Source organism: Atractosteus spatula, chromosome 12 (assembly GCF_055471065.1).
Source record: "Atractosteus spatula isolate fAtrSpa1 chromosome 12, fAtrSpa1.hap1, whole genome shotgun sequence".
Lineage (NCBI taxonomy): Eukaryota > Metazoa > Chordata > Actinopteri > Semionotiformes > Lepisosteidae > Atractosteus > Atractosteus spatula.
This window is the reverse complement of record NC_142717.1, coordinates 43,066,814-43,093,952: the sequence shown is the minus strand read 5'-3', so window position 1 is coordinate 43,093,952 and position 27,139 is coordinate 43,066,814. Positions and strand designations below refer to the sequence as shown.

Below are 27,139 nucleotides of genomic sequence, written 5' to 3'. Positions count from 1 at the left end.
ATAATAGTGTTAAAGGGCATATGGAGCTGATTTGTGTAAAAACAGTAGCTTGATGATGTAATTGTCTCAGGACCTCGTCTAATTAACCTCAAGAAATCATGAGTACCATTGGTGGATAACAGCCTCAAGTGATGATGAAAAGTTTGAATTATCTCCTCCGCAGGCATACAAATGTGATTTGATAAGAGCCTGAGTTTTTCGCACTAGAGGAAAACTTCACCATAAATCCACAATATTCTCAAGGCAGAATCCTTTGTTGCTCCTTCGTGGAGTCTGTTTGTTTTATGTTTGCTTGTTGGTTGGTTGGCTATTCTGTGTGAGGTGGCTTTTAAAGTGAAAACTTGGGAGTTTTTCCTTATTATTATGTGCCTGGGGCTTTGTGTTGTAATTTAGGCTGCATGAACTAGGATGTCATGGAATGCAGTTTTTCCTTCACTTTGTAATGCCGTTAAATTTTGGTGTCTAAACATTCCACTTCAATCACTTTCATTACTCTGGGTAATAGAATATTGGGTAAGATGGTCCAAAGTTATACTGATGAAATTCTTGTGCCCATGAGCCATGCTTCCTTGCCTTTTCCTTTTTTAATCATCATGTTTCATAATTATAGGCCTTTTACCACAGCTCCTGGGTGTGGCACCAGAAAAAGCCATAAAACTTACAGTAAGTGCTTTATTTCACCACATATACTCCTTCCAAATCAAAACTGGTGTGCATTGATTTTTGTATGTAAGCATGGTGCAGGGATACATTTTATTATTGCATGTAATGGCATTTTAATATAAAGGAACAAGTAAGAGGTTTATTCCAGGCTGAAAAGAGAAGAAAGAAAACACAACGTTTCGGCCGTGGAGCCTTCTTCAGGTGTCAATGTTTTAATATAAATATTGGTTAAAAGCCAATGAAAATTGACAGAACGGAATTATGTATTTGAACTGTGCAGTTTTTGCAGATCTTCACAGAGCTTTAATACATTAACGAAAACTCATAATTGTGCTCGCAGTGAAAAGCCCAAGACATGTTTGCATCTCTATATATATTACTCCTGGTCCTGGGGAAACCCAGAGTCTTCGAGTCTTAGCACATTTAGTTGCTAATAGGTGATTGTTTGGGGGGTCACATCGAGCCATTTCTTGAAACTGTTCAGGGCTTCAGCTTCAGCTAGGTGGCTGGACTGCTTGTTTCACAGTTTCCCAACTCCCTCTGTGGAAGTCGAACTTGTTCCATGAGAATGGATGTTTCGGATTCATAGCGAATTGAATCCAAAACACAAACTGTGTGATTTTCATCTGCCAACGTTTGATTATGTGCTGTTGTTTTATTGCTTCAAAGGTGAATGATTTTGTGAGAGGGAAGTGTATTCAGAGAGATGGCTCTGTTCCGGTGATGGCAGAAATTCTTGCTGGGGGTTGTGTGAGTAAATGTTTATTTTTTTCCATGACAGATTCTGTGAATTTTTTGTTTCTTTATTAAAAAAGACATTGTCTTGAAAACAGTCGTTCATCATTACTGTTTTTAAGTTAAAAATGTGATCATATTATTTAAATAATAACATAAGAGCTTGCCAGAATCTAGTTTAGGAGTAAAGTATGTTTACTAGTGCAACAGCCAGTTACACTACAGAGTTGAATTTTCTCTGAGGGAGGTGTGACTAAATTGGTTGCAACTGTTAAGTTAAACTAGGAAACATTCAACTATCCATGCATTCAAATCTTACAGTATTTCTGGGAGTCTTGATTCACTGTGAGTTTATTCATCCACACTGATTTAATGCTATTGAATATTTTTTATGGCTTCATAAAGTAATGGCTTCAACAGCATGGCTGGGTATCCTGTTCCATGCTCACTAATAATCAAAAACAGGGCTCTAGAGGCTTGTGTGTAATGTTGCATTTTATATATATATTGCTGCTGTTAGCAACTTTTATTTTTGTCTTTTTTTTCCTTTCCTCACCCTTTTATTCTGTGTGACTGCAAAGACACCCCATTGAGACTGACGATACAGCTCCTTGAGCAGCAAATAACCCAGCATTCCCTAGAGGCGGGGGTCTCAACTTTAGTTTCTGGAGGACAGAGTGTCTGTAGTTTTTTATGTCTATCCTGCCTAGTCCATGAACCAATTAATCTCATTATTTTCTTAGATATGCGTTGAATTTTTCCTGTGTTCATTTACTGTTGATGATTAAAAACGTTCAGTTCATTAAAGGTATGGTTAACGCAAATCAGGGCTCGGCTGGAAGTATTACAGTTATACAGTTAGTGAAATAATTACACCAACTATGTAACTGAGAGCTCGTGTGGAACAAAAAGCAGGGAATGGCAGGCCCTTTAGAAACTGAGTGTGAGACCCCTGCCCCTGAGGATGTAGAGCGTTCAAGGTTGCTGACCCTTCGCTTTATTTCCTTCTTTAAAAAAACTACACCCGTGTCTTTATTGTGACGATGCGGAGGACGATTCTACAACCAACCAAAAAATATCTCAAAATTAATAAGCGGAGCCACTTGGGAAGGAAAATGATATGATGGTTTTTTTTTGATGCAAGGCTTTGTAGTAGTAGAGAAAAAGGCTGCAGGAGTAGATTAGAAGCCCGTGTATTTCGTTTGAAAAGAGGGCTCCCCAGCCTGGTCCTTTGTGCAGCACACATGTGACAGTGAGACATGTCTGCTCTCTAACCGACTGTTGTGTTTGATCAGTGACCAGTCAGGGCCTGGCAGGTAAGATACCCCTGCCCCCCTTCCTTCTAGTTCTGTAACATCAGGAGCAGTGAAAGAAAAGAAACAGCTCTTTGATTAATCTTCTTTTGATGCCTTCAAAACTCATCTGAAATCAGTAAAGCATCAGATTTATCAGAAAATATCTTGATCTTCAAGTGGGGTGGTGTCAAATCATAATGCCTTTTCATACTTGCTGTTGCAGATTTCTGTGAATGCATTTCTTAAGACCCAGGATCTTTACAGATATTTACACTGGCAGACCTTGTGAATTTATCAGATTTATAGTATTTCTGTACTGTAAGCTCCCAGGCATTGTTTGTTGATTATTTTGCAAAAGCAAAATGTAGACAGGATTCATTTGCTAAAAAAAGGAAGAAGGCTTTTGATCAGAGACAGCCACAGCTCTGCAATACTAGAGGAAAATGAGGTAGAAGAAATGGAATTAGAAAATTGCTATTGGCCCACACTGAAAGCAAAGCAGTATTAATGAAGTAGTAGAGCTCTTAAAGCCTAGACCAAAATCCTGGCCTGTCTCCAATGGCTCTGTGCCCTTCTGTTCGTCTTGCTTAAATTGGTAGCTCTGAATTATATCTGTAAAAGTTGCCAAGACTTAATGATTATGTGGTAAGAACTTCATGCTTTGCAGACAGAAAAGTTGGCAGAGTGCTTATCTTAGAGTCGCTGGCCTTCGTTTTAAGGACTGGATTAGTCTAAAATGCATCTTACATTTCAAAAGGAATCGGGGGTATAAAGAAATTTAACAGTGAAGCTTTGTTAATTTGAGAGGAATTATTATTCTGTGCACTGATTCTTATAGCTGGAAAACTGTGTTAACATCACAGACGCCACGTTTTTAACGTGAGCTGTGTGCAGTAAGTGCAGATTCATTATGAGTAGTTTAATTGCTCTTTTTCACTTGAAAACCCTTGTTATAATATTTAGTTTGTACCTGTAAAAGTGTAAGTGATTGTTAATGAAGGATAGCTAATATTTGGTTTCTGGCACAAAGCTTCTGTTTGTCTTTGAATGTACGTGCGAGTAGATTTGGTTACATTACAAAGAGCCCTACAGAGCTGTTCTGAGCAGGTATCAGGTGAGCAGTCACACTCCACAAGTCACCCAAGCATATCTAGGTGCTGACTCTTAACCCTCTGGGGAGCTTGCCATGCATTGTAATTACTAGGAATTATCAGCCTCGGATAACTCCACCACTTGTAACCAAAGCTGTTCTTTTTATTTAACAAACTACCTTTTGTTTTGTAAACTGTTTTCTGTCAAAACCGGGTGCTCCGCTGGTTTTCCCAAATGGTACATGTTCCACAGCTGGGCTCCACTGTGTGTCGTGTGCTGTTTTACACTGGCCAGAAGAATATCGCCCGTTACTAGGTTACTTTTAATTTTGTCCAGACTTGACAACAAAAAGTGGAGATGGTCTCTGGATTTTACTGTTTCATCATTCTGATTTTCCTTGGCAGATAACCTTAGCTGTGCTGCTTGGGGGGACTCAAAGTAATGGATGCAATTATTAGCAATACTAGTGTGGAAAAGGCTTGTCTGTCACGCTGGATTAAGGAATCATTTCTTTCCATGATAATGCGTGCATTTTGTTTTCACAGTTCAGTCATGATGAGCACACAGAGCAGAGAACTATAGACAGAAGCAGCAGCTAGCAAAAACTACTGGTTCTTTCACATTAAAAATGTTACAGTGCAATAGTAAAGCTCCTGGAATTAGAAAGCCCAGATCTTTGTCTCCTTTCACAAGTATTCTGAGTGCATCTTGTCTTTTGTGGTAACACTCATAAAATCAGTCTTACAAGCAAAGTTTTATCACCTTGCTTTTTATGTAACTTCGATTATGCCAAATTCCCCTTTTGTAGTGGTAGTGCAAAAAGCTGTATGAGCAGTATGTTAACAGAGCATTAGTCAGTAACCTGGTAGGAACTGCCCTCCATTAATGGTTCATTGCATGCTTATTATTAGATGCCAGAGATTTCATTTAAAATTGCTTTGTTAATGTGTAGTAAAGTGCTGTTATAAGGAGTCATTATATTATATACGATTATAAGGATTCATTTCCAGTTTCTAAAATGTTAGCCTGCTATTTTGTTTGCTTGTCCTCCTGACTTTCTTTCTGTTATTTCTGTCTCCCTTGGTAATTTTCTTAAAAGCAGTATGTTTCTCAAAACATTACTCTGGTCTACATCTTATAAGAGTCTATCACTATCACTGTAGACAGCAGCTATATCACCTGGCTGGCTATAGTGATAGGCACCTATATGAACAGGTAAAGGTTTATTCTCAACTCACAATTGGCAGCCTACTGAAGCTCATCAGCTTTGAGCCTGGTCAGTACCTGGATGGGAGACCTCCTGGGAAAGCTAAGATCGCTGCTGGAAGAGGTGTTAGTGGGGCCAGCAGGGAAGCTCACCCCGTGGTCTGTGCGGGTCATAATGCCTTAATATAGTGACAGGGACACTATACTATAAAAAAGCGCCGCCCTTCAGATGAGACGTAAAACCGAGGTCCTGACTCTCTGTGGTCACTAAAAATCCCAGGGCGTTTCTATAAAAGAGTAGGGGTGTCACGGTCTCCTAATAATCCCCATCTATGAATTGGCTTCATCACTCAGTTCTCCTCCCCACTGATAGCTGATGTGTGGTGAGAGCACTGTCACGTCATCTAGGTGGGGCTGCACATTGGGGATCCCCTTTGCCTTTAAAGCGCTTTGAGTGGAGTGTCCAGAAAAGTACTATATAAGTGTAAGAATTATTAGTATTTTTCCAGAGACCTTCAGAATTTTGCCTGGTTCTGTTTCACTTTCCCTGCACCCTTGTACTCACACAGCTTTCCAAGGACTGTTTATTTACCATAAATATAAAGCAATTTAGCATAAGTTACAGGACGTAGTCCACTTTACATAAAGAATGATATTGAGCAGAAACAACATCAAGCTACAGGAGATGCGATCACATAAACCGACTCTTTTAGGTTTAAAAATCTTAATTTACTTTTAAATTAAGATTGAAATTAGTATAAATTATGCCCTCGGAAATTTTCCCTCCTTATAATTGCTACTGTAATTTTGTTTGGAAGAGAGGTGGGTTGTTTTACTCTTTTCCATTTAAAGCATGCTTTAAATTAAGCGATTAAATCTTTTCTCAAAAAGATGGTAGCAGTTATAAAAGTGACCAGTAAATGCACAAAACTGCAGATTTGGAAATTAATAAATTTGAACTTGATAGAAATGCACAAACAATTCAGCATTCATACTCCTGGAAGAAAATAAACACTCAATGCCTTTTTTGTGTGGTAGTGGAGAGAAACCCATGGAAACTGATGTCTATCTAATTGAGCTTTGCGGCTTTGTTCTTACAAAGTTAGTAACTAATAGCAACAGGAAAGGGAGAATAAAAATTGAAGCAGGACTGTAAATATGTTCTTATTTTGTCATTCTAGAGCACCAGTGAGGTAGATTTCTGGCCCAGTATCATAAGTAATACACTACTGGTCCTGTTAAAGGCAGTGTAAAAGACCTGCTCTATAAATGTGAAGAATCTGCATCAACCCAAGTGTTCGTTTTAACTCTGTTACTAGTTCAAAACGTTTGAGGGTCCTGTTGCCTTCAGAGAAAGCTTCTGAACTCTTAATATTCTCCTTTACAGGTGTGATAGAAGCTTTTCTTCTAGGAGCTGAACTCTGGCTTTTGCTCTTTAGATCATTTTTATAAAGTTATTCAGGCTAGTATAAATCTTTGTATTTGTAGTCACAAACAGATATATTTGCAAATCTACAAAAACACAAAGAATATGATGTTTTCTGTAAATTATGTAATTTATAGCCATATAATCTATAAGTTATAATTATAGATTCAACGTTATGATAAAACAACAAAATATTAAATCACATGCATAAAATAGAATTAAAAAAATTACCAAGCTTTGACAAAAGTAAGCATTCTTAATTCAGTATTCAGTTTACAGCTTTTGGGTATTTTGGTAGAATATTTCCTTATTTTATACTCAGTTTTGTGTGCTATTGTCATCTTTGGCTTTCTTTACGTGTCCGCCGCCTCCAAGTCTGATCCACAATATGTTGAGGGTTTGAAATCTGGGAGCTGAGAAGGCCAGACTAAAATGACATCTTGCATATTTGTAGGTAGCAGTAGACCTCATAATTCTTAAACTTTTATCTTGCTAGAATACAAACTTGAGACCAATAAGCCTTTTAGCACTGAGTAACAGAGAGCTCAGAATGTTCTTTTTCAACACTCATTGGTCCTTCTGAAATCTAAAGGTTGCCAGTGCCTGAGGGAAAAAAAAACAGGCCTTCACAAAGCCTAATGATTTTTTAACAAAGAATGTATAACCAACCGGAGATTTAATTTCTTTTCCTCTTTTTCACCGGTGATATGTTTTGATAATGTTTCTTTCAAAACAAATGAACATGTTTTGTTCTTATTAATGTTCCCTTAACCATAAATGTGGTTCAAGAACCGGTCAGAATTCTTCATCGAGACCTCTAATTGCTTCCTTTCGAGTACTGTTTGTAACAAATGTTTGCATCCTGACTTCCCTGCTGTTACGTTAGTTGAACTACTCAAATCTGAAAGTTTGGTCCGCCTCCTCTCGGTTCTCATGTCAAATTCCTGGGCTCGGCTGCCCGAACAGCTCTTCTTCCAGATTTTGCAGATGCCTTGGTTGGTCATCCTTACCTGGGGGTAGTTGGGGTAGGTTTTGTTCTCTTGTGTTTCGTCCGTCCTGGACCACACAGCAGTGTGGAACAGTGGTTAAGCCTCTGGACACCTGCAGGCTCAAATCGCAGGTGAGAGTTTGTTGTTGTGCCCCGGTGAGCAAGGTGCTTCAAACAGCTGGCTCCAGTATGTTGTATGTTGTACAAATGTGTACTCTTGTATCACTGTAATGCACTTTATTTTAGAATTGCTGTAACAGTCTTTTGGTTGACTGAGTTGATCACCTGGTTTCTGTTAATTCCTCTTTCTTTTTTTTATTAACACAGCCATTCTCAGGTCGTTCCTAGGATTTGTGCTGTCAACATTTTTGCTGTTTTTATTTTCCAGTGTATTTTTCCATTGCAACTATGTATTTCATTCTAACTGTAGGAAAGCTCGATTAATATAGCAATGTTTCATATGAAATGTTGGTTGCCCAAATAGTTACACTAAATATAAATGAGGTTTTACATGTTTTCTCATAATAAGTAATAATGTGCAGTCTAGAATGTAGTAGGATCTCTGCTTTGTCTTTCAGTAGAATAATCTGACAATGTAGAAATTGTAGAGATCGCACAATGGCACAGTGGTTAACATGCTGCCTTGCAGCACTGGAGCACTGGGTTTATTTCCTGGGGTACTATCTGGTGTGTTCTCCCTTTGTTCTTGTGGGTTTCCTCTAGGTGCTCTGGTTTCCTCCCACAGTCCAAAGACAAACTGGTAGGTTAGCTGGCTTCTGGATAATTGGCCCTGGTGTGTGTGTGTGTGTCAGTTTGCTTGCCAGGATAGACTCCAGCTCCCCCATGACCCTCTACTGGATAAAGTGGTTAGAAAATGGAAGGATATAAAAAATGCCTCCTTCTTGGGTTTTTTTTCCTATTAAATTCCCAAATACTTTTGTCTGTGATTTTATAACTTTATGGAGGACTCAAAGATCTGATTGATTTTAAGCAGATAAAATGTGATACAATTGTTTAGGTGCCTTGAATAAGTGATTTCCATTGAACTGGAAATGCATGTTTTTTTTGTTCGTTCTTTTGTTATTTAGTCTATTGTTTGATTGCTGGAAACACATTTTACTGGGAATTACAGCAGACATATTCTGAATTAAATTCCACAAGACAAATAATTAGAACAGCCTCACAAATAAAGTAAGCACCTGTATTGGCGTTTGAGGCAAAGCAGAATGAAGAAATGTATGTCGTTTCTTGGAAAGAATTATAATTTTTCTACAAAACGAAAAACAAAACGTATGATACTACGGCAGAAGGTGAATATTTTTTCTGCTTTAGACAAGAGTGGCCTGTCACCAAAGGATGAATTAATCTATCTTTGGAAGAGCAGGGAAATATTATCGGCTCTTATGTCTCTTCCTTCTCTGCCAGGCTGGGGGCTCGCAGGTCATCTTTACAAACCCTCTGGAGATCGTGAAGATCCGCTTGCAGGTGGCTGGGGAGATCACGACTGGACCACGAGTCAGCGCGCTGTCGGTCATAAGAGACCTGGGCTTCTTTGGGCTCTATAAGGTAACATCACTTTTACGCAGGGAAATTTTCATACACAGTTGTTTAATTCACTGCGATGCTGCCTTCAGCCGACAGCAGAAAGAACCCAACTCCTCAGTGGTGATTTTGCAAGTATGAAGCTACCGTTGTTAGTTGTTCTCTGGCGAAGGCTTTGAATATTTTCTATTTCTTTGTTGGATCACTGACGATAAATAATTGCCATATCTGAGCCACAGCAGCTATCCTAGCTTATAGCTTATGTGGGTTTTTGTAGTGTTAAGAGGACAAGAGACCACCCAATGAAGATTAAGGTGTAGCATGGGTGGCACACACTAGTGATGTCTGTTATGTTGGTGCAAGACCCTGTCCATAGCGGTTTGATCCAGTCCACATTCTCCAGACAGCTGCAGATTGAACAAATTGCACTAGTGCGGCACAAAAGATACAGAGTTATGTACAGTATATATAGATGTGTCCGTGTCTAAGCAAACAATTACAGGGCATAGGTAAAAGATTAAAAAATAATATTTTTGTGATGTATACAAGGCTTAAATGGCTACAAATAATTTGTCAACACCTTTGACAGGTGATGTTGTTATTATCAGACATTATTTCGCCCTTATTAGGGCTCATGGGTATGGCATACCACATAGAGACAGGCACGATTCTAGACCTGTGACGAGCAGTTTCAAATCCCAGGTGAGACACAGCTATTGTGTCCTTGAGCAAGACACTTCACCCAGGTTGTTACCGTAAATGTCTTGCTGTATAAATGGGTGCAAATGTAAGTGCAAATTAATAAACATAGTCGTTAGTACGTAGATCACGTACCACAGACATATGTATGTATTGAAAAGAACATGCTTCCAGCAATGCCACATTTTGACATTATTTGCGCATAAAGGCAAAATGAGAAGAAGTTGTAAGTGTTCTGTCTCATAGTGCTGTGATTGGTTGAAGGTTAATTCATATTCATAACCATAAATCATTGCAACTGTATGACCTTGACACACCCTAAACTGGAAGCCAGAATGTTTCTTTTAATATATATTTAGAGTATAGTTGGATATCAAGATATGTGGGGCTAACTTGTTTTAAGGAAATTGAAATGCTTTTGCTAAATTCTTTAAAGCTAACTTTCAAATGAAATGCTCCTTTTAAGTCAAGTTTTCTTAGACCGTAGGCGCTTGTGTCCACGTTTGCATTAAGAAGTTAACCAAGTAATACACAGTTATTGAAGGAAAGTTATCCTGTGTTGGAGGTCCGGTGCTCTTAATGGCCAGTTTGCATAATAGCACATTAACAGCAGGTCTAAGCACCCAGACCATTATGTTGTTTTTGGTCGTTGGAGAAAAACTAAGATGCAAATGGAAACCAATGGCAATTGGTTTGTTTTCTGCTATTGAGGTGGTAATTTGTTGTTTTATTTTGCTCAAGGTGATCCTATTGTGTGACATTCCAGTAAAAGGATTACAATAGCAGTTGAAACTGGCATTTACAGTTGAACTAAACTCTTGAGAAAGAAATATGTGTTCCTTAGGACTATAAACCTGAAGCTGCAGATAACACATTCACTACATTTTGTATAAACATTTAGAAACTCATTACTGGCAATGGTATTGTTACCATGTCCAAGCAAATGGTGCTATCCATGTAAATACAGCACAAATTATGTGCTCCAAAGTTGACAGGTAAAAAGGTAATTGAATCTGTTTTTATAGTACTGAAGTTTATGTCTGTTAATGAACCATGAAATTGACTTACGAACCTGTAGTGATCCTATTTTGAAAATTAGGAGAAAGAATGTAAATCATTTTCCCTACAGAATAAATGTGAACCATGTGGGTTTTGCTGGATTTCCATTGTTTTTAAGCACTTGCAGCCTTTTGAATTTATTATTAACAGTTTCTTTTAAAGTCTCAGGCCCGAAAAAAACTCTGCATTTCTTTGTTATTGCACTGTGGGTCTCCCTGACCTGGGGATGTATTCTGGGATTAAATTAGGACGCAAAAAACAAGTAGCATAGTACCTTCTTTTCAGCACGGTTCAGAGGAGTTGAGGGCTTGAGCAAGTTGTTTCACTCAGAGGGCTCCAGTACAAGGCCCAGTTGCATAGTTTACTTTACAGAAAATCACCGTAAATTAAAATTTGTTCTCATCCGATTGATTTATGGGTCACATGAGTTATTGAAAACACTTAACTTTATGTGTTTCTCGCAGTAGAGCCCAGAACAATTTTGCTGTTCAAAGTTCCAAAAAGAAAAAAAAGAATGCACACCGAATATTATTAAGGCATCGTCCTATGAAAATTATTTCAAAAACAATGAAATGAATAGGACGCAGACTCTATAATAATTTATTTGAAGCGGTCTACGTTTTGGCACAAAAAAGCCTTCATCCGTGAGCATTCACAGCAGGACAGAAGGGTGTGCCTGCACCTTCCAGACCCACTGACTCCTTTTTCCCAGCCTATTACAGAGATGTCTTTGTGTGCATAATGACCCTCCCTTTCTAGTGAATGTACTTTGTGCAGAAGCATATTTGCTTGTATTGATAATGTAAATTGTAATTCACATGCAAAGGATCTTGCCTCTGTTCATCTGTGTCTCACCTTACATACAGCCTACAACCTTTTCCCCTCTGAACTTGAACTTAACTTGTGTTGCAAGATTAAGGGAATTACAAGCATTACGCTGATTGGAAGTGGCAGCTGAGCTGTAGCAGACATCACCGAATTCCCATTTCAAGGTGCACAGGGTTTATTAAGCCTCCCCCATATTAAGAGATATTGATGTTATCTTCAGGCTTTCAGCAGGTTGTCTGCATGGCCAGACAGGAGAGTGACTTGAGGAAAGAGATATCGAAGGGATCTTTGCTGCTGGTGTGTGTGTGAACGCAGATTAACCTGGAAATTAAATGAGGCTTGTCTTAAGTGTGCTTCACTTGGCATTAAAGAGTTTGATGAAGGGAAGATATTGCCTTTCAGAACATGGATCACAGCTGTAAATGTTTGTGTTTGTTTGGAAAAGCACCTTATTGTGTGTGTTTCTAATCTTTTTAGACATATAAAAAGATGAGAATAGAATATCTAGTATGTATACAGAGAATTCATTTAAATGATGTTTAATTGGCAAGTTAAATCACAGAATAAGTACATGATTGTTAGTTTCAGGATCAGTTGCCAAACAGCAGCAACACTGGTTTTCCAAGAGCAATACTTTCAGAATTGTTTGTGACACTTGCGAGTTGAAATCTGATGTCACTTTTCTGCTAAGTAATATATTGCACATCAGGCTTTATTTGGAAGCAATTAAGGATTAGATTTTCCATTTTTTTCAGTATCGTTAGAAAAAATCTAACATTAACTTTGGTTTAAGTGAGCTGGCTGATTTAAAACATGTTTTGAAACATGTTTATTAGTAATACAAACTAGAAAGGAAGGTACAGGCATACAGTAGGTCAAAATGGAATAAAGTGGATTACATAATAGCTTAGTTATCAAGTTATGATGTGTTGAATAAAAATATGCTCATTATATTGTATAATTAGAACCTCTGCTTTCTTAGATCCATGCTTGTACGTGAAACGCTCTCCAATGACTGTACTAGTCTAATTTAGAAATCAAGCGGGTCACATTTTAGACGCTGCTTTTTATTATTTGATTCTATACTTTCACTTCTATAATCACTTCTCCTTCTTCATATTCTCTTAGAATCAAGCTGAAGTGCTCCGCCAGCTTGCTTGAGGTTGCTACAGTATGTGATAGGGAGGGGGAAACTCTGGAGCTGCACAAGACAGACTAGTGTGCATCCGTGCTAACGTAACGTCTCCTGTCCCTGCTTTCCCCGGGGTGCACTCGCAATTAACATCCGGCTTCTCTCCGTCCCAGGGTGCAAAGGCCTGCTTTCTGCGCGATATTCCTTTCTCGGCCATTTACTTCCCCTGCTACGCTCACGCCAAAGCTGCTTTTGCTGATGAGGACGGTCAAGTGGGCGCTGGGAGTCTGCTGCTTGCGGGAGTCTTAGCTGGTAAGCCCCCACATGGTCTTCAGTAGCTGCCTGTGACCACTGTCTCCATTGTGGTTTCCTAATTAGAATGTTCAGTGATTTAGCTTTGGTTTTCAAGCGTAGCAGCTGTGCCAAGTTCAGGGATATTTTCCACTTTTAATATATATGACCTGGCAGTTACAGAACAGTAGTAGGACCCGCACTGTATTGGAATAAGTGGTTCTTCCAGGTTGTAAATGCAAAGAAAAATTCTCTGCGTTATTTCTGTGTTTTTTTTAACCGATGCTTTAACTTTGAGTTTTTTTTCTTTTCTGGCTTATATCCAATCTTTTTTTTTCCTGTGGGTTTATTTTAGTTTTGTTTTTTTTTTCACAGACTTCTAAAGAAAACAGCTATTCAATAGAGACACTGATTATTACAGCCAAACCACCATGGTTTGGACAATAAAAGAAACAAAATAAATTCATTTTAAAGAACACCCTTTTTCAAAGGGGATTTTGTGCATCTTTCAGCTCACCAGCTTGGGTTGGACAACAGTGCACAGTGGAAAAGTCCTTTAAGTCAGGATAGTTTTTTTCAATCTGTGCACCGGCAGTCATGGTTAGAAATGGAAGAAAACTGAAAAATGAGTGGAGTACTTATAGTGCCAGTTTCACCACTTAGGTTGACTGACTGCCTGTTTAAACTTAAAGTCATTGCTAAAATATTTGATTAGAATTTGGCCACTTCTTTTCCCATCAATGCAGTTAATCCAATCACATTCCTTTTTTTTTCCTTTCTAAAAGAAGGCTCTATAATGGGGCAGCTTTATATCGTTTTGTGGTTTCTGGGAAAATAATGATTATAACTGGGAAAAGGCTGATAAAAATGCCTATTAAAAATGGGAGTGAGACACTGAAAAAAATATTTCAGCAGGACAACGGAATCAGTGAATCTTAGTCTGAGTAAATCTTGTTTTGGATTCATGAAGGTGTATATTAAAAACACCTTCATCAAACTGAACGTCCCCTGAGCAGTACTAATGTTGCGCACAAGTCATTGCAAGTTGCCGCTGTTAATAACTAGAACCATCTGCAGATTGAGCTAAAAACTGTCCACCTTCATCCCAGAGGGCGTTTTCAGTTATGTGATTAAAGCTTTTCTGCCTGACACTTGGGAGCTGTTGACATTGTATCTCTCTTTTCTGTCATGTGCTGTTATGTTTTTATTGATCTTTTCTTTGTTTTCTTTGTAACGTTGGTGTGAGCCCTTTTGGCCAGGTCATCATTGTAAATGAGAATCTGGCAGAGTGGATTCATCTGAATAAATACAGATTGTTTTCGTTATATTAAGAAAATCACACGACAGCAAAAAATTATATTTTGTACCAATAAAGGAGAAAGGTGCAGTGATAATTGGCACGTTTGAGGGCTTAATAGCTGTAGTGTTTATCAGTCAGCACAGTCCTGGTCATCAGTCATGGTATGAATAGATAATTCTGATGTAAGAAAGTCATTGACATCCAAAGAGGCTGCCAGACTGCATTGGTTGACCTTCAAAAGGGTGATTGAAACACTCAAAATAAAGCATGGAAGTAAAATGACTGGTGTTGTCTGAGGAGAGGAATGCCAGCTCATCAGCTTTCATTGTCTTGCTTCATAGACTTCTCTTCTGGTTTTATTCCAAAGGATGAAGTATGCAACAATGGGACCAGCTGACTTTGATCGCCATTTTACCAGCCTTTGAACAGGCAAACTAATCCTTTCCAGTTCTACAATTCTGTCGGGTTTAATTGTCCGTGCAATTAAAACAAATCACGCTCCATACCTTGGTCACTGCTAAATATTATTTATTGCAACACCAACATCAAATAAAGTTGTGACACATGGCAAGGGTTTCCTTTCATCTTTGCAGATGAACCTGGCACGGTAACGATCCTTTTAATTCCCCAGGTATGCCTGCAGCCTCCTTAGTGACACCTGCTGACGTTATCAAGACAAGGTTACAAGTGGCAGCTCGGGCCGGACAGACCACTTACACCGGCGTCACTGACTGCTTCCGCAAGATCCTTAGAGAAGAGGGTCCCAGGGCTTTCTGGAAAGGCGCTGGAGGTACGAGTCCTTAACAGATTTTCCTTAAGTTGTTATTTGAATGCCGAGCACGTTAGGACCCAACAGACATTTGCTTCTGAAGAGTTGTTTGCTCATTTATGTCTGCGAAGGAAGTTTTTCTCATGCAGCAGATCACGTTAATGGTGGGGTTTGTCTCCTGGTGTCTAATCATTTCTGTTTTCTGGCTTTGTAGCCCGAGTGTTCCGCTCCTCCCCTCAGTTCGGTGTCACACTTCTTACCTATGAGCTGCTGCAGAGGTGGTTTAATGTCGACTTTGGCGGACAGTAAGTTGGTGCTCTCATTTATTTCGCAGCTGGTGATTCCCAAATCAGCTTATTTTTCAAGGTGTAATAATCTTGGGGTGCGGGAGAGGTTCACAAAAAAGTGAATTAGCACTCGACAATGGGATATGCATACTCACGATATTTTGAGCGTACTGTATAAAGAAACATATCACTTGCAAATGCAACACACTCACAAAGTTATTTGCACTAAAATGCTAACAACCTGTCAAGTGCAGTGATATTTTATTGAACAGTCATGATAGTCAATTTATTGTGCTGCATATTTTTGCATTTGATCATTAACAAGGTGGTGTATTGGGAGAACTCGAATGCTAGAATGTGTGGCTGCCATTAGAAACGATAGGAGCCATAAATGTGTGACTCATGGTTAGCCCTGGTTAGCAGTTGTTGTCTCATGGCATCCTGTCATATTCCTCTTGTGAAGCCTGGATAGCCATGTGCCTCTTCACTGCTGCCTGATCCCTAAAATCATTCCAATTTATCTGGTAAACATTCCATAGGGTTCAGTCTAGCACGCAGGGCATCCACATCCTCATCCTGCTAACAAGGCGTTGTTACACAAGCAGCATGAGGACGTGCATTGTCCTGCTGGAATGTTGTCATGTCAAGATGAGCCTGCAGGGAGGGCAGCTAGTGAGGTGTCAGGAAGTGATCGATGTAGCAACGTGCAGTCAGGTTGCCATCGCAACACAACACTCCTGTCCAGCTCATCACACCTGGACAGACTAGCCTGTTGCACATCTGCACCACACCCGGTGATGCCCACCAGGGTGGTCTGGTTCATCACTAAACAGTACTCGACGTCACAGCTGTCAGGTCCACCTGAGACCTGACATTTTATCTTGATAAGTGGGGTGTTAAGGGTTTCTTTCTGTTTTTCTTTCTTTCACTACGCTTGACATTCAGCAGGTTAAATTGCCTCATTCCCTGTGCCTTATTATCGTTCTCACAGATGAGTCTCTCAAGTGTATCTTGGGCAGTCATAAATGATCTAGTAATCAAACTGATACCAAAGATACTTTGTCCACATCCAAAATCTGTAGATTTTATTCTTAAAAAAAAAATAGTGCATAAAGTGGTGTTTCTTTTGATGTTCAGTGCAGATATATCAGCACATCTAGAGAAGAAGTGAGCAGATTTTCTGGAATACAATCACAAATTTCTGATCGAAGTGCAGTTTTATTTTTCATTGAGTTTTGTGTTTTTTAAGAAGGACTCTGTCATGAGATCAAAATAAGTATAGGTCAACTGACTGCTACAGCATATTTGACTGGAAATCATATGATATTTACATAAAAGCTGCGACCAAAAATGAACGGTGTTTATTCATTCTGAACTCTTTAATTACAGATAGTAGAAAAAAGTGTATTCAAATTTCAGTTTTAAACATTCTGGTGATTTCTCAGCTTGATGATATAACCTGTCATGGTAGTTTGCCAATTTAGAAAAAGAGCAAAATAGTTGATCTGTTGAGATTTGCCCATTTGAATGAATATAGAGCCAGTTTCATTCTTATCTGTCTAGTAAGGTAACTACAGGATTTTTCATTCGAACTCCAGAACCAGCTGCAGGAAGAATTATTTCATGTTTATGAAAGAAAGTGTCCTACGAAGTGAAGGTGCCTATCATACAACTCTTCTTATTAAATCTAGTTTAGGGGTTTATTTACATTTTGCATGTCATTCTCATAACCCTAGAGAAATGTAGGCATTACCAAATGCGTTTTTCTAGCTGGTAGCGTACGTCATAGTTTTAATAGTGCATACATGTACCTTGGAATGAGTGAGTTTTCTCCACTATACTACACATACAGTAGTTCATAGTTCATCATGTCCATATGAAGATGTAGAATAATTCCAACATGACTCCTTGTGTTCCTCACTGGAAAGGTCAAAAGTGCTAATGTCCATGAATCATTCATTACATTTTATTATTTTGGCAAGAAGAAAGAAACAGCTGCCGTTGCGTGCTTATACAGTCACTTAACTTGTTTATTGTAACTGGAGGAAAATGTAAAGAATGAAAACAATCTTTTTTTCTCCTTTCCCTTTTGGCACAGCAAACCGAGTGGCACCGAACCCCGTCCTAAACCTCGAATCAGCCTGCCAGAACCGAATCCAGATCACGTTGGAGGTTTTAAGTTGGCCTTGGCTACGTTTGCTGGAATCGAAAGAAAGTTTGGACTCCAGTTGCCCCGTTTTGAGGCGCCAGCGCCCTCGTTACCAGCTCGGTCTTAATGGCCTGGGAGATCATCACTGGTTTCCAGTCCCACACCACCCCAGCAGTCACTGGGCTGCACTGTTTCAGCTGCTGGGGCATCAGAGAGCTTCCTTTCAACTCAATACTGTGAATTCGTATTGTGGCTATTCTAATATTCATGTCTTAAAAAGAACTGGAATATAGTTAATAACATGCTGTATTTTAATCCTTACTGTTATTTATTCCAGGTGTAGTATGAGACCTATTTAAGGAACTCATTTATATTCTTTTCTTTTCTGATATTTCTGAACACTGTGCTGCTGGTAGAGCTGCCTCCCTGCCTTAGTCACCAGGCATAGCCCATGTCCTGTTAAAAGTGCGTTGGGTGACTGATAAGCCAATAATACTTGTATTAACAAGACAGTACGGCATTGATGCTGTTAAGATAATGAATGATAATGATGATGAATTATCAAGTGTTTACTAGAATGTCTTTCATATGCATAAGAGAACATGTCTCATAGCCCTTTAGCCAGAACCCAGCTCTGTTAATAGACTGATAATGTTGCTGTTCTTAAAGAAGCTGGGATGTAATTTGCTTCATTGGTGAAAATAAAACCATGTCAAGCAAGCAGTACAAGCACATCTCAAGCATGATAAGTAAGGCCTGAGAAAAGAAAAGTATATTTCTGAACCTCTCATTGACTTGTCTTTGCCACTATTCTGTTAGGCATGTGAGTCATTTAACTGTTAAACTGTGAATGATAAAAAATGTTTAAAAAGTAAACTTAATCATTTAACCACTTGAATATATATTAATTTTTAATTGTCAATCAAATAACCTTGATTATCAATTTTTTTTTTGTTTTTAATGTCTTTCTTAGCCTTTTAAAATTTCTAGCAATATCATTTGTCTTTTTAACACAATAAAAAATGTCTGACATCCTGATGTACCACATGAGATGGTTTCATTGGTTTGTTAGTGAAGAATTTCCCAGCACTGATCATGGGGATACTAAACATACTGCCTTTCCTTTTTTCTTAATTGACATCTTACTGAAGCAAGTGGCTTGATTGGAACCTTTTTCATGCTTTTTTTCCTACTCTGTGTTCGAAGATAAGCTCCAAGATATGTATACTGTTTTAAGAGCACAGCCTGGAATGAAGGGCTCCCGTCACCAGTACTGATACTGTGCCAGTCAGGGTTGCTGGCTGCCACAGCTAGACTCTTCTAGGCCTGTCCTCTAATATACAAAGGGATATCCAACTGTTGAAGCTGCCTGATTTATGGCAGTACTTCAATGATTACACACTTCCAGAAGCACAGATAAAACAGCCCACTTTGGAGCCCTCACTAAACGTTTATACACAGCTGTCGGGGTCCTGGGGCTAGCCCACTTACCAACCCAAACCACTGTCAGGCAGAACACAAAAAATATCTTATTAGTCATCTTATTCCAACGGCTTACTACTACTCCAACTGCTGTTTTCCTCTCTTTTCCCTATGGATTTTGGAAGCCACTGCTCAACCTGCTCTCCACACAGACCTGAGCTTTGTCCTCAAAAGACACATGAGCTGAGCCTGCCACACCCTTATATATACCAAGGCGTTCTCAGTAGGGAATGGTTGTGCCATGTAAACTAAGATAGCCATCTTGGTAGTTCTGTGGCCTCCTGGGAGTTGCAGATATTCTCAACACTTGTTGAAACAAGAAGGACTGGGATCCTTCTGGGAAAGGCAATAAGAACATAAGAAAAAGGCCATCTGGCCTAACTAGCTTATTGCATTGCTAGAAATTAAATGATCAGAGCATCTCACTCAGCTGTTTCTTGAAAGCATCCAGTGTATCAGTTTCACCAAAATAACTGCACAGCTTGTTCCAGGCTCTATGTATAACAAAATGCCTCGTGTTGTCAGTTGTAAATGTACGTCCCTATAGTTTCCACCCATGGTTTGTTTTTCTTTTAGTTCTCATGAGCAATGGGTTGACTGTTAATTACTTTTGAGGATTTTTCCACTAATGGAACCAGGTTCTCTAGTACTTTTCTCTGTTTAAGATTAAAATTATTACATTCTTTTTAGCCTTTCGGTGTAGTACAGTTCCTTTAAGCCCCAAAATGTGTCTGGCAGTTCTTATTTATACTGATTGCAGGTTTTCTAAAGTGGAGATTAAATATGTACAAATATTAAAAATGAGGTCTTCCTAATGCATTGTACAATTTTAACATAGCGTGTCTTTTAATTCTTCACTTCGACTAGCTTAATATTGCTTGACTTTTTTCTTACTCCCCTACATTCTGTAGAGATCAAAATTTTCAGCATAGACACTTCTTTTTCAATGATAACATCACTTCCCATTTAGTATTCTACAGCTTTTATATAGTTTTCCTACCACCTGCAATTTGAGAATGATTCTTTTAAAAGGACTTTTATCTAAAGCCTTTTGAAAATGTAAATATACCATACAGTTTGATACCATTTCTGCTCAATTCATTTTGACTATCCCCTAGAATCCTATTGCTGTAGAGAAGACCATTAGATCATTAGATTACTTAACATTGAAATACGTGTGAAGTTTTAATAACATCATAATTCAGCACTTGAGCACTTTTCAAATAATTCAGCAGTAGCACTTTAGAGGCTGCAAATTGTAGCGTAAATGGATAGCTGTGATTAATGCCAGCATATCTATTAATAAAACACAAATATATGAGAACAATCTCAGTTTTGTTAATAATCGGGCGATTACCATTCAGAAGGGGTCAAGTTCCTGCCAGGGTATTAACATTCATTGACAGGTCTGACACAGGTTATTGTAACTTTCCAATCACTTTTCTTCACGTCAAATTTAGTTATTAAGTCATCGGGAGGTGGTGCCATTCCCACCTCTGTGCCCTGGAGCTTTCTTCTCATTCTGCAAGTACTGTAGACCCCCCAACATATTCTGTACGATGCTTTTTCTTAACGCGTCTGCCCAACTCTGGCCTTTTCCCAGGCAGGTCGATGGGTCTGTAACTGGGAACGTGCTCGTCGCCCTAGCTGTGCAGAGCGAGCAGGGAGAGCACTTACCTCAGGAAGTAGTTCTCATTCGCAGCCCTCCTGGGATGTGGTCACGTCCATTGATGTGGTTGCTCGACATGTCAGAGCTGCTTCAGAAGCAAAACATGCGACAGAATGCAACGCAGCCACAGGCTTTAAAGAGCTCCTTTGATGGGCTCCTGGGCTTGAGAGGAATCCATGGAGTAGGACAGTTATACAGCTTCTATGGTGTTTTTTTTTTTGGTGAGTCTGTGAGGAGTGCTTCTAACATGCAATGCGAGAGACACCGTGTTAATGCACCTTCTGGAATATCTCTTGCTCTTCCAGATTTTCAATGATTCATTGGATCAGGGTAAAAATATAGCTGAAAAGGACTTGAGGTTTCTATTTATACACATTCATTATTGGCCTCCTTCCAGGAACAGAGATTATCCCTGCCCTGCCTTGCTCCTAGGTCTTTTAACTCTAAACTAGGCTTGCTTGCCTTTGACTGTGCACATTTTCATCACAAATACAGTGAAGTCAAATTTCTCAGCTTAAGTTCCTTTTGATCTAGATAAATTCCTCTTTTGTGGAAACTTTACCACATCTATAGAGCAGAGTGGGATGAACTGCCTTCGGGTTGTGTCAGTGCTGCTGACACTTAAGCATAATGAGATTTTAATGTGACAAAGGAGTCTCAGGAACCAAAGCTGTCTCCACAACTCAATCAGCAGGTTGCTGGTGAACTATTAAGAAGCTCCTGGGTACCAAAGGCTGCACCGGAAGAAATTAACTACTTTCTGTTCAAGCCAGTGTTTTAAGCACAATTTATAACTTGTAAGCTGACAGTGGACAGCATCTCTTCAGCATAAATACTGTATATGGAACATGAACAAAAGCCCACAACTTGCTGTCCTCACTTTTAAAGACACATTATTTTTCTTTTGAAAAAACAATTTACAAACTAGTTGAAAGGCACCTTAATGTTCTACCTTTTTTTATTCATTCCAAAACTGTTTTTTTAGTATTGTCTCCTAGGAAAATCAAACCTCGTATAATAAACAATAAAAAAGGAACAGAAAATAACCATGTGTTATTTATTGGCAACATTTTTGTTTTCTTGCAAACTAATAGACATTGCATTTGAACTGCGGCCCAAAAACAATACAATAATAAAGCATTTAAATAGACAGGAGAACCTCATAACCAAGCTTCTTCCTCATGAAGAAGGTAAGCCAATTAAAAATACCCTCATGTTTCAACTTTCAGTGAAGATAACCTGATCTGTAGACATTTATGACACTTTACAACATGTTGCAAGAATTATGTAGAGACTCCAATAAATACATTTCATGCAGTACTCTGCATTGAATAAAAACAACAATATGCATATCGTACAAGCATTCTGCATGTCAGATACCAGTGTGAAACACCACATCTTAAGTTACTGGCTCAGTCCCACACTGGGTAAATAACCACATCTGCACATCGTCATATTCAGTCTCATATGGATTTAATAGTAGTTGTGCTGCCTGTAAATACCAGTTTCACCAAAGGCCTCTAACCAATAAATAAAGCTACTATATATGAAAAAAAAACACTAAATATTAGGAGTTGCTTACATGGATAAGCTATTGTCAAAATTCTAATCACAAAAGTTGCTTGCAAGGGAGAAATAGAATATATTATCCTTTGAAACTCACTGCAGCTTGGATTAAATGTCATGTACACCATAGATTGGGCATCGGTGCACTGCACGTGATACAGGCATTTTAATTTAATGCACGACACCTAACACTGTGGTTAATGAATATGGTACTTGCATTGTCACCCCCTTAAGCTCTGACTCGGCAGCAGGAACTATGCGGCCAGTTCAACAGGCCCCTCCTCCTCCCCGTCAGCTCTGTTGGCACGTATCTCCACCAGGGTCCTGGCAAACCGGGTCCAGTCCTCAGCATGGGGGACAGCCAGCTGTTGACAAGACGACAACAAGCTTATTTCAGGCAGCTTTCGGTAGACTGGAACTCACAATCAGAACCACTCACACGACATGAAAAGACATTAGTTAGGCCCTGTTTTACACTTGTTTTCTGCTTAATCAAGACATAGAAAAGGGCTGCAAATGAGAAGAGGCAACGTGTCCCCAATTTCTCACTTGGTTGCCTCAAGTAGTAGCTTATTCTAGGTGTACATATTATATGTCTCATCAAAGCTTTTCTTCAAGGATCCAAGAGAAACCCTTTGAAGTCCAGGCCTGGATATGACATGGCTGAACTTGGAAGTATCAATCTAGTGACTGAACACTGATGCCTGTGATCTGGTCCTCTTACAGAAGATTTCAGGAGCCATTGGTTGTTTCTGTCTTTTCCTCCCACTGTCCAGCTGTACAATTCAGAACTAGCAATAATGACTCAAACTACATTCCTAAACCTCCTCAGCTTTAAATCCCAAATAATCTTCACTTATTTAAATGAATGAACAAAGAATATCATCACATTTTTTGTTTTGAATCTAAAACTGTCCATATGATAGGAAACGTGGAAGAAGCATCTTTTTCACTAGGAGAATCCTCCACATTTAAATAAAATCAGTCTACGGTACAGCCTTCTGCATTTTTCCTCATTTCAAGATTATGGGGTTTCACCTACTGTGGTTTAGATGGAGACGCAGAGAGCTTACAGTCTAAGCCCTTGTATGTGTGCCTTGTAATTATCCATTTTTGCCACTTGGAGTTTTTTTTACTTTATTTTTTAAAGAGACTTTTAAAAGTTCTTTATACTTTTCTGTATACTGTACACTTTCCTCATGTCCATACTGAAAGCATTTTTTAAATTATTGTTACTGGGATTATTTGGACTAGAATTTGAAATAACCCTTCATTAGGACATGTTTAAGGATTTTTAGGTCAGCAAATTCTTGGTCTCAATCAGGATTTTAAATTACTTTCTTACTGACACAGCCCAACAAGTAGGACTTGGATCCCCAAGTTACCTCTCATTCTCGATCCTTGAGGTACAAATGTCATGCCACCTTTACTCTGAAGCAAAACACAGTGTGCCAGGTACTATGAGTATAACTCTGGGAAAACACTGCTTCAGGTACACTATGGGCACACTACAGTAATATTTCTGACATCTAATCCTTGACATTAGAAATGCCATATTCATATTCCTATTCCTTATACTGTAGGTTATTAGGTGTGTCAATGCCAATAACTGTCGAAAACAAGGGTATGATGACATTTTTATTCATTTTACATTTATGAAAGTTAAAACTTTGAGTTGAAAATACAGTAATTATTTTATTAAATGCATAGGAATTTATTTCAGAAAATAAATAAGTTTGGCCATACGGTTAGATTCCATTGTGAAATGCTCGCCACCCAAGTAGAAACCTTAGAGGGTGCAATTACAGTGATATAAAAAGCACAAAAGGGCATCTCAGGCATTCACCCAACAAGACTGACAGACTCTAGCGTGAGGGATCACTCTCTGCATGTGGTACGAGACAAGAAATGTACTGAAATTTTAAAAAACATGTATTTAAAAAGCAAATATAAATAAACGTGCCAATGCATACAGTAAATACACAGAACATGGACGTTTTTTTTAAGTGTCACATTCTCTGTGTAGGGTTGTCTTACAATGATACACTGGGTATAGGTTACACAGAAAACTGGAAAATATCTTGTGGCCTCCAAAGGGCTGGTACAGTACTGCATTAATTTGATGTATAGGTTGATAAAAACGAGGACTTGTCAAACGCTTTTTTCAAAATGTCAGCTATTCAAACTTTTTATTGGAGCGCCTAGGAAAAGACAGTGGTTTTCCTCCCCCGCATTGCTCAGACATCAAGGCCCTTCAGCTTCACTTACTTTATTGATGACCAACCATTATCATTAACCCTAGACCACACGTTAAACCAGCCAGTCTCCAATTATATTGCTTCAGAGAACTAAAATTAGAAAACCCACGCTGAAATAAAACCAGAGTCACAAGGACTGCAACATGAAGATGTGGAAGTTACTCTAGATCTGGAACTATTTAATCACGTGTGTTAGAAGAGACAGATAAAAAAAGGAGATGCTGTTTGCTTTAAACACACACACACACACAACATACAAAAACTGTTTCCTCTCAATACAATTCCATTGCCCAAAATAAATGATGTGAGGCAATGGGGGTGGTATGCTGGTATAGTACCGCTGCCTCACAGCTCATGGTATCATGAAACAGGTGTACTAACTTTGCATCAGACATTGGTTTAATTTCAGCTTTGGTGCAGAATCAGAATATCACACATGTGCCTTAATGGAAAACCGTTTAACCTCTGAAAAGCCGCTGAAACTAAAATTAAAAAAAGAAATTAAATTGACAATTCTTATCTACTCCAAGGATTTCATTTGACTGAGTGAAGCAATCTGCAATGGGAAACAGAATCTCGTTTTGTAGTATAAAGTACTTCAGGCAAAAATTGTCTCAATAAGTCTAATCAAAGGTACAGTACTTATCCTTGTTTCTATTATATGGAAGAATCTAAAGGATCACAGTAGATCATTTTCACTTTACTGGAGGACTCGGTAAAGTATTAGGATGATCAATATTTTCACTAGTGACGTCTTCACAAAGTAGATATATGCATGGCTAGGTCAATTATAAGGCAAGCATTCACACAACATGACTGGCAGATGCCTCTCTGTGTGTGAGAGGGGCAGGGTGGTAGAAGATGAATGCATGTGCACATGTTTACCTCTCCAACATCGTAGATCCAGACCCGTCCCTCCGAGTCTCCTACTGCCACCTCCTTCCCTCCCGCCGCCCATCTCACTCGGTTCAGAGCCGACGCCCCCTCGATCATCACACTCGCCGTCGGCACCTGCGCAGATCATAACGCAGGAGCTGTGTTTAGCCCTCGCCTGACAAATAATGTGCAGGTAGAGCAGGCCAAGCTGGAAAAGCACAGCAATGCCATACTGACACATTATTTGCAGTTCATGGAAAAAGGGAAACAAGAAGCTGTATTAAAAGGCATCAGAGGTCCTGAACCCTGATCTCTGTGGCTCACAGTCCAGCATATTAAATCTGCACTGCATGATTAAACTGGTCCACCTTATTAGACTGCTTTAACTCTTTTTCTCAGATTCTTGACAACTTAAAAGGTCTGGAAATCCTGCTCAAATCTGGCTGGTATCCAAGATCCTTGCTAACGACCCTCGAATTTGAAGATGTCTGCTAAGATCATTTCTTTATTCATAAAGACCATACAAGTGTTTGTTTCCACCAGCTGGATTCCCAAATTCATGCATTAGCACAAGGAGTACTCAAGCTGAGAGAAGTATTACCAGAATGGTTCCACATATAAATACATCCTGAAAGTACATTAGATTCAACTTGAGGAACCTACTTTAGTTTTTTCACAACCCCACATCTAACAGAGGACAATGTTTCACTGGTCTTGAAAAAAAGGCCAGAAGACTTCAGAGCAGTGGGGGTTCAAATAACTGGGCGGGTATAAATGTTCTGCATAATGGTCTCACAGAGCTCTAGAGGTTGATTAAAAATTTTACATTATATGTTATTGACTTTTCTAGCACTTGACTTGTTTGGGCTCAAATACAGCACATTGCTTTAATTGAAAAATGTGTCCGTTTGATGTTGATAAATCACTTTTGCAACTGGCCATCAGAATCTTGTGTTGAAAAAAACAGGTGCTATCCATATAAAGACGCAGTACTGTAATTTAAAAATTAACGAAGTATAACTTAGTTTCAAATGTACTAATAATATTAGATGCTGATATGATGATACCACTCTAAAATTACTGTCAACAAAATGTTGTTATTCTTTAAATATAATAGTACCAGAGAAGAAGCCAAAATCCTGCCATCTACTAGGATATGACTGCCTTGCTGAATCTTCTACGATTCATGTGACTGCCTGAAGAAAAAATGCTGGCAAGGTAATACCTTACAAGACTTTATAATATTTTCTCAAAATAAATTATTTTCTAGCAAGCATGATTTTGGCATGTTATGAGAAGAAATCAATAAAACCTTATAAGTGAAATTTAGTGAGAATAACATCTTTAAATAGCTCTGTTTAGCCAGTTTAGTCCACTTCTCCCTGCTGCTCAGTGGCAATTTGCAATATTAATAATAATAATTGCTAATACTTCTATAGCTTTTTTCTGGACACTCCACTCAAAGCGCTTTACAGGTAATGGGGATCCCCTCCACCACCACCACCAATGTGCAGCCCCACCTGGATAATGCGATGGCAGCCATAGTGCACCAGTACACTCACTACACATCAGCTATTAGTGGGGAGGAGAACAGAGTAATGAAGCCAATTCATAGATGGGGATAATTAGGAAGCCATGATTGGTAAGGGTCAATGGGAAATTTGGCCAGGATGCCGGGGTTACACCCCTACTCTTTTATAGAAATGCCCTGGGATTTAAAATTTTTAATGACCACAGAGAGTCAGGACCTTGGTTTTATGTCTCATCCAAATCACGGTGCCTTTTTACAGTATAGTGTCCCCATCACTATACTGGGGCATTAGGACC

The 27,139-nt window shown here is 38.9% G+C and overlaps 2 protein-coding genes across 8 annotated transcripts in view; one reads left to right on the top strand and one right to left on the bottom strand.

The window, feature by feature from the left end:
* Positions 1–18,508, top strand: part of slc25a13 (solute carrier family 25 member 13) — a gene marked incomplete at its 5' end in the record, with an annotated part of 47,299 nt that extends 28,791 nt beyond the window's left edge. The window contains 7 exons of the mRNA XM_088928603.1: positions 611–663; positions 1,333–1,413; positions 8,831–8,971; positions 12,839–12,977; positions 14,888–15,046; positions 15,240–15,330; positions 17,411–18,508. Of these exons, the coding sequence (XP_088784729.1) occupies positions 611–663; positions 1,333–1,413; positions 8,831–8,971; positions 12,839–12,977; positions 14,888–15,046; positions 15,240–15,330; positions 17,411–17,588 (842 nt within the window). The remainder of the gene's footprint in view (positions 1–610; positions 664–1,332; positions 1,414–8,830; positions 8,972–12,838; positions 12,978–14,887; positions 15,047–15,239; positions 15,331–17,410) is intronic.
* Positions 18,509–21,655: 3,147 nt separating this feature from the next.
* dync1i1a (dynein cytoplasmic 1 intermediate chain 1a) overlaps positions 21,656–27,139 on the bottom strand; it is an 80,948-nt gene continuing 75,464 nt past the window's right edge. For all 7 annotated transcript variants that reach the window (XM_088928464.1, XM_088928461.1, XM_088928457.1 and 4 more), the window contains 2 exons: positions 25,322–25,447; positions 21,656–22,543 (listed from right to left, as the gene is read on the bottom strand). In XM_088928464.1, coding sequence (XP_088784590.1) covers positions 22,433–22,543; positions 25,322–25,447 — 237 coding nt within the window. In that variant the 3' untranslated portion in view covers positions 21,656–22,432. The remainder of the gene's footprint in view (positions 22,544–25,321; positions 25,448–27,139) is intronic.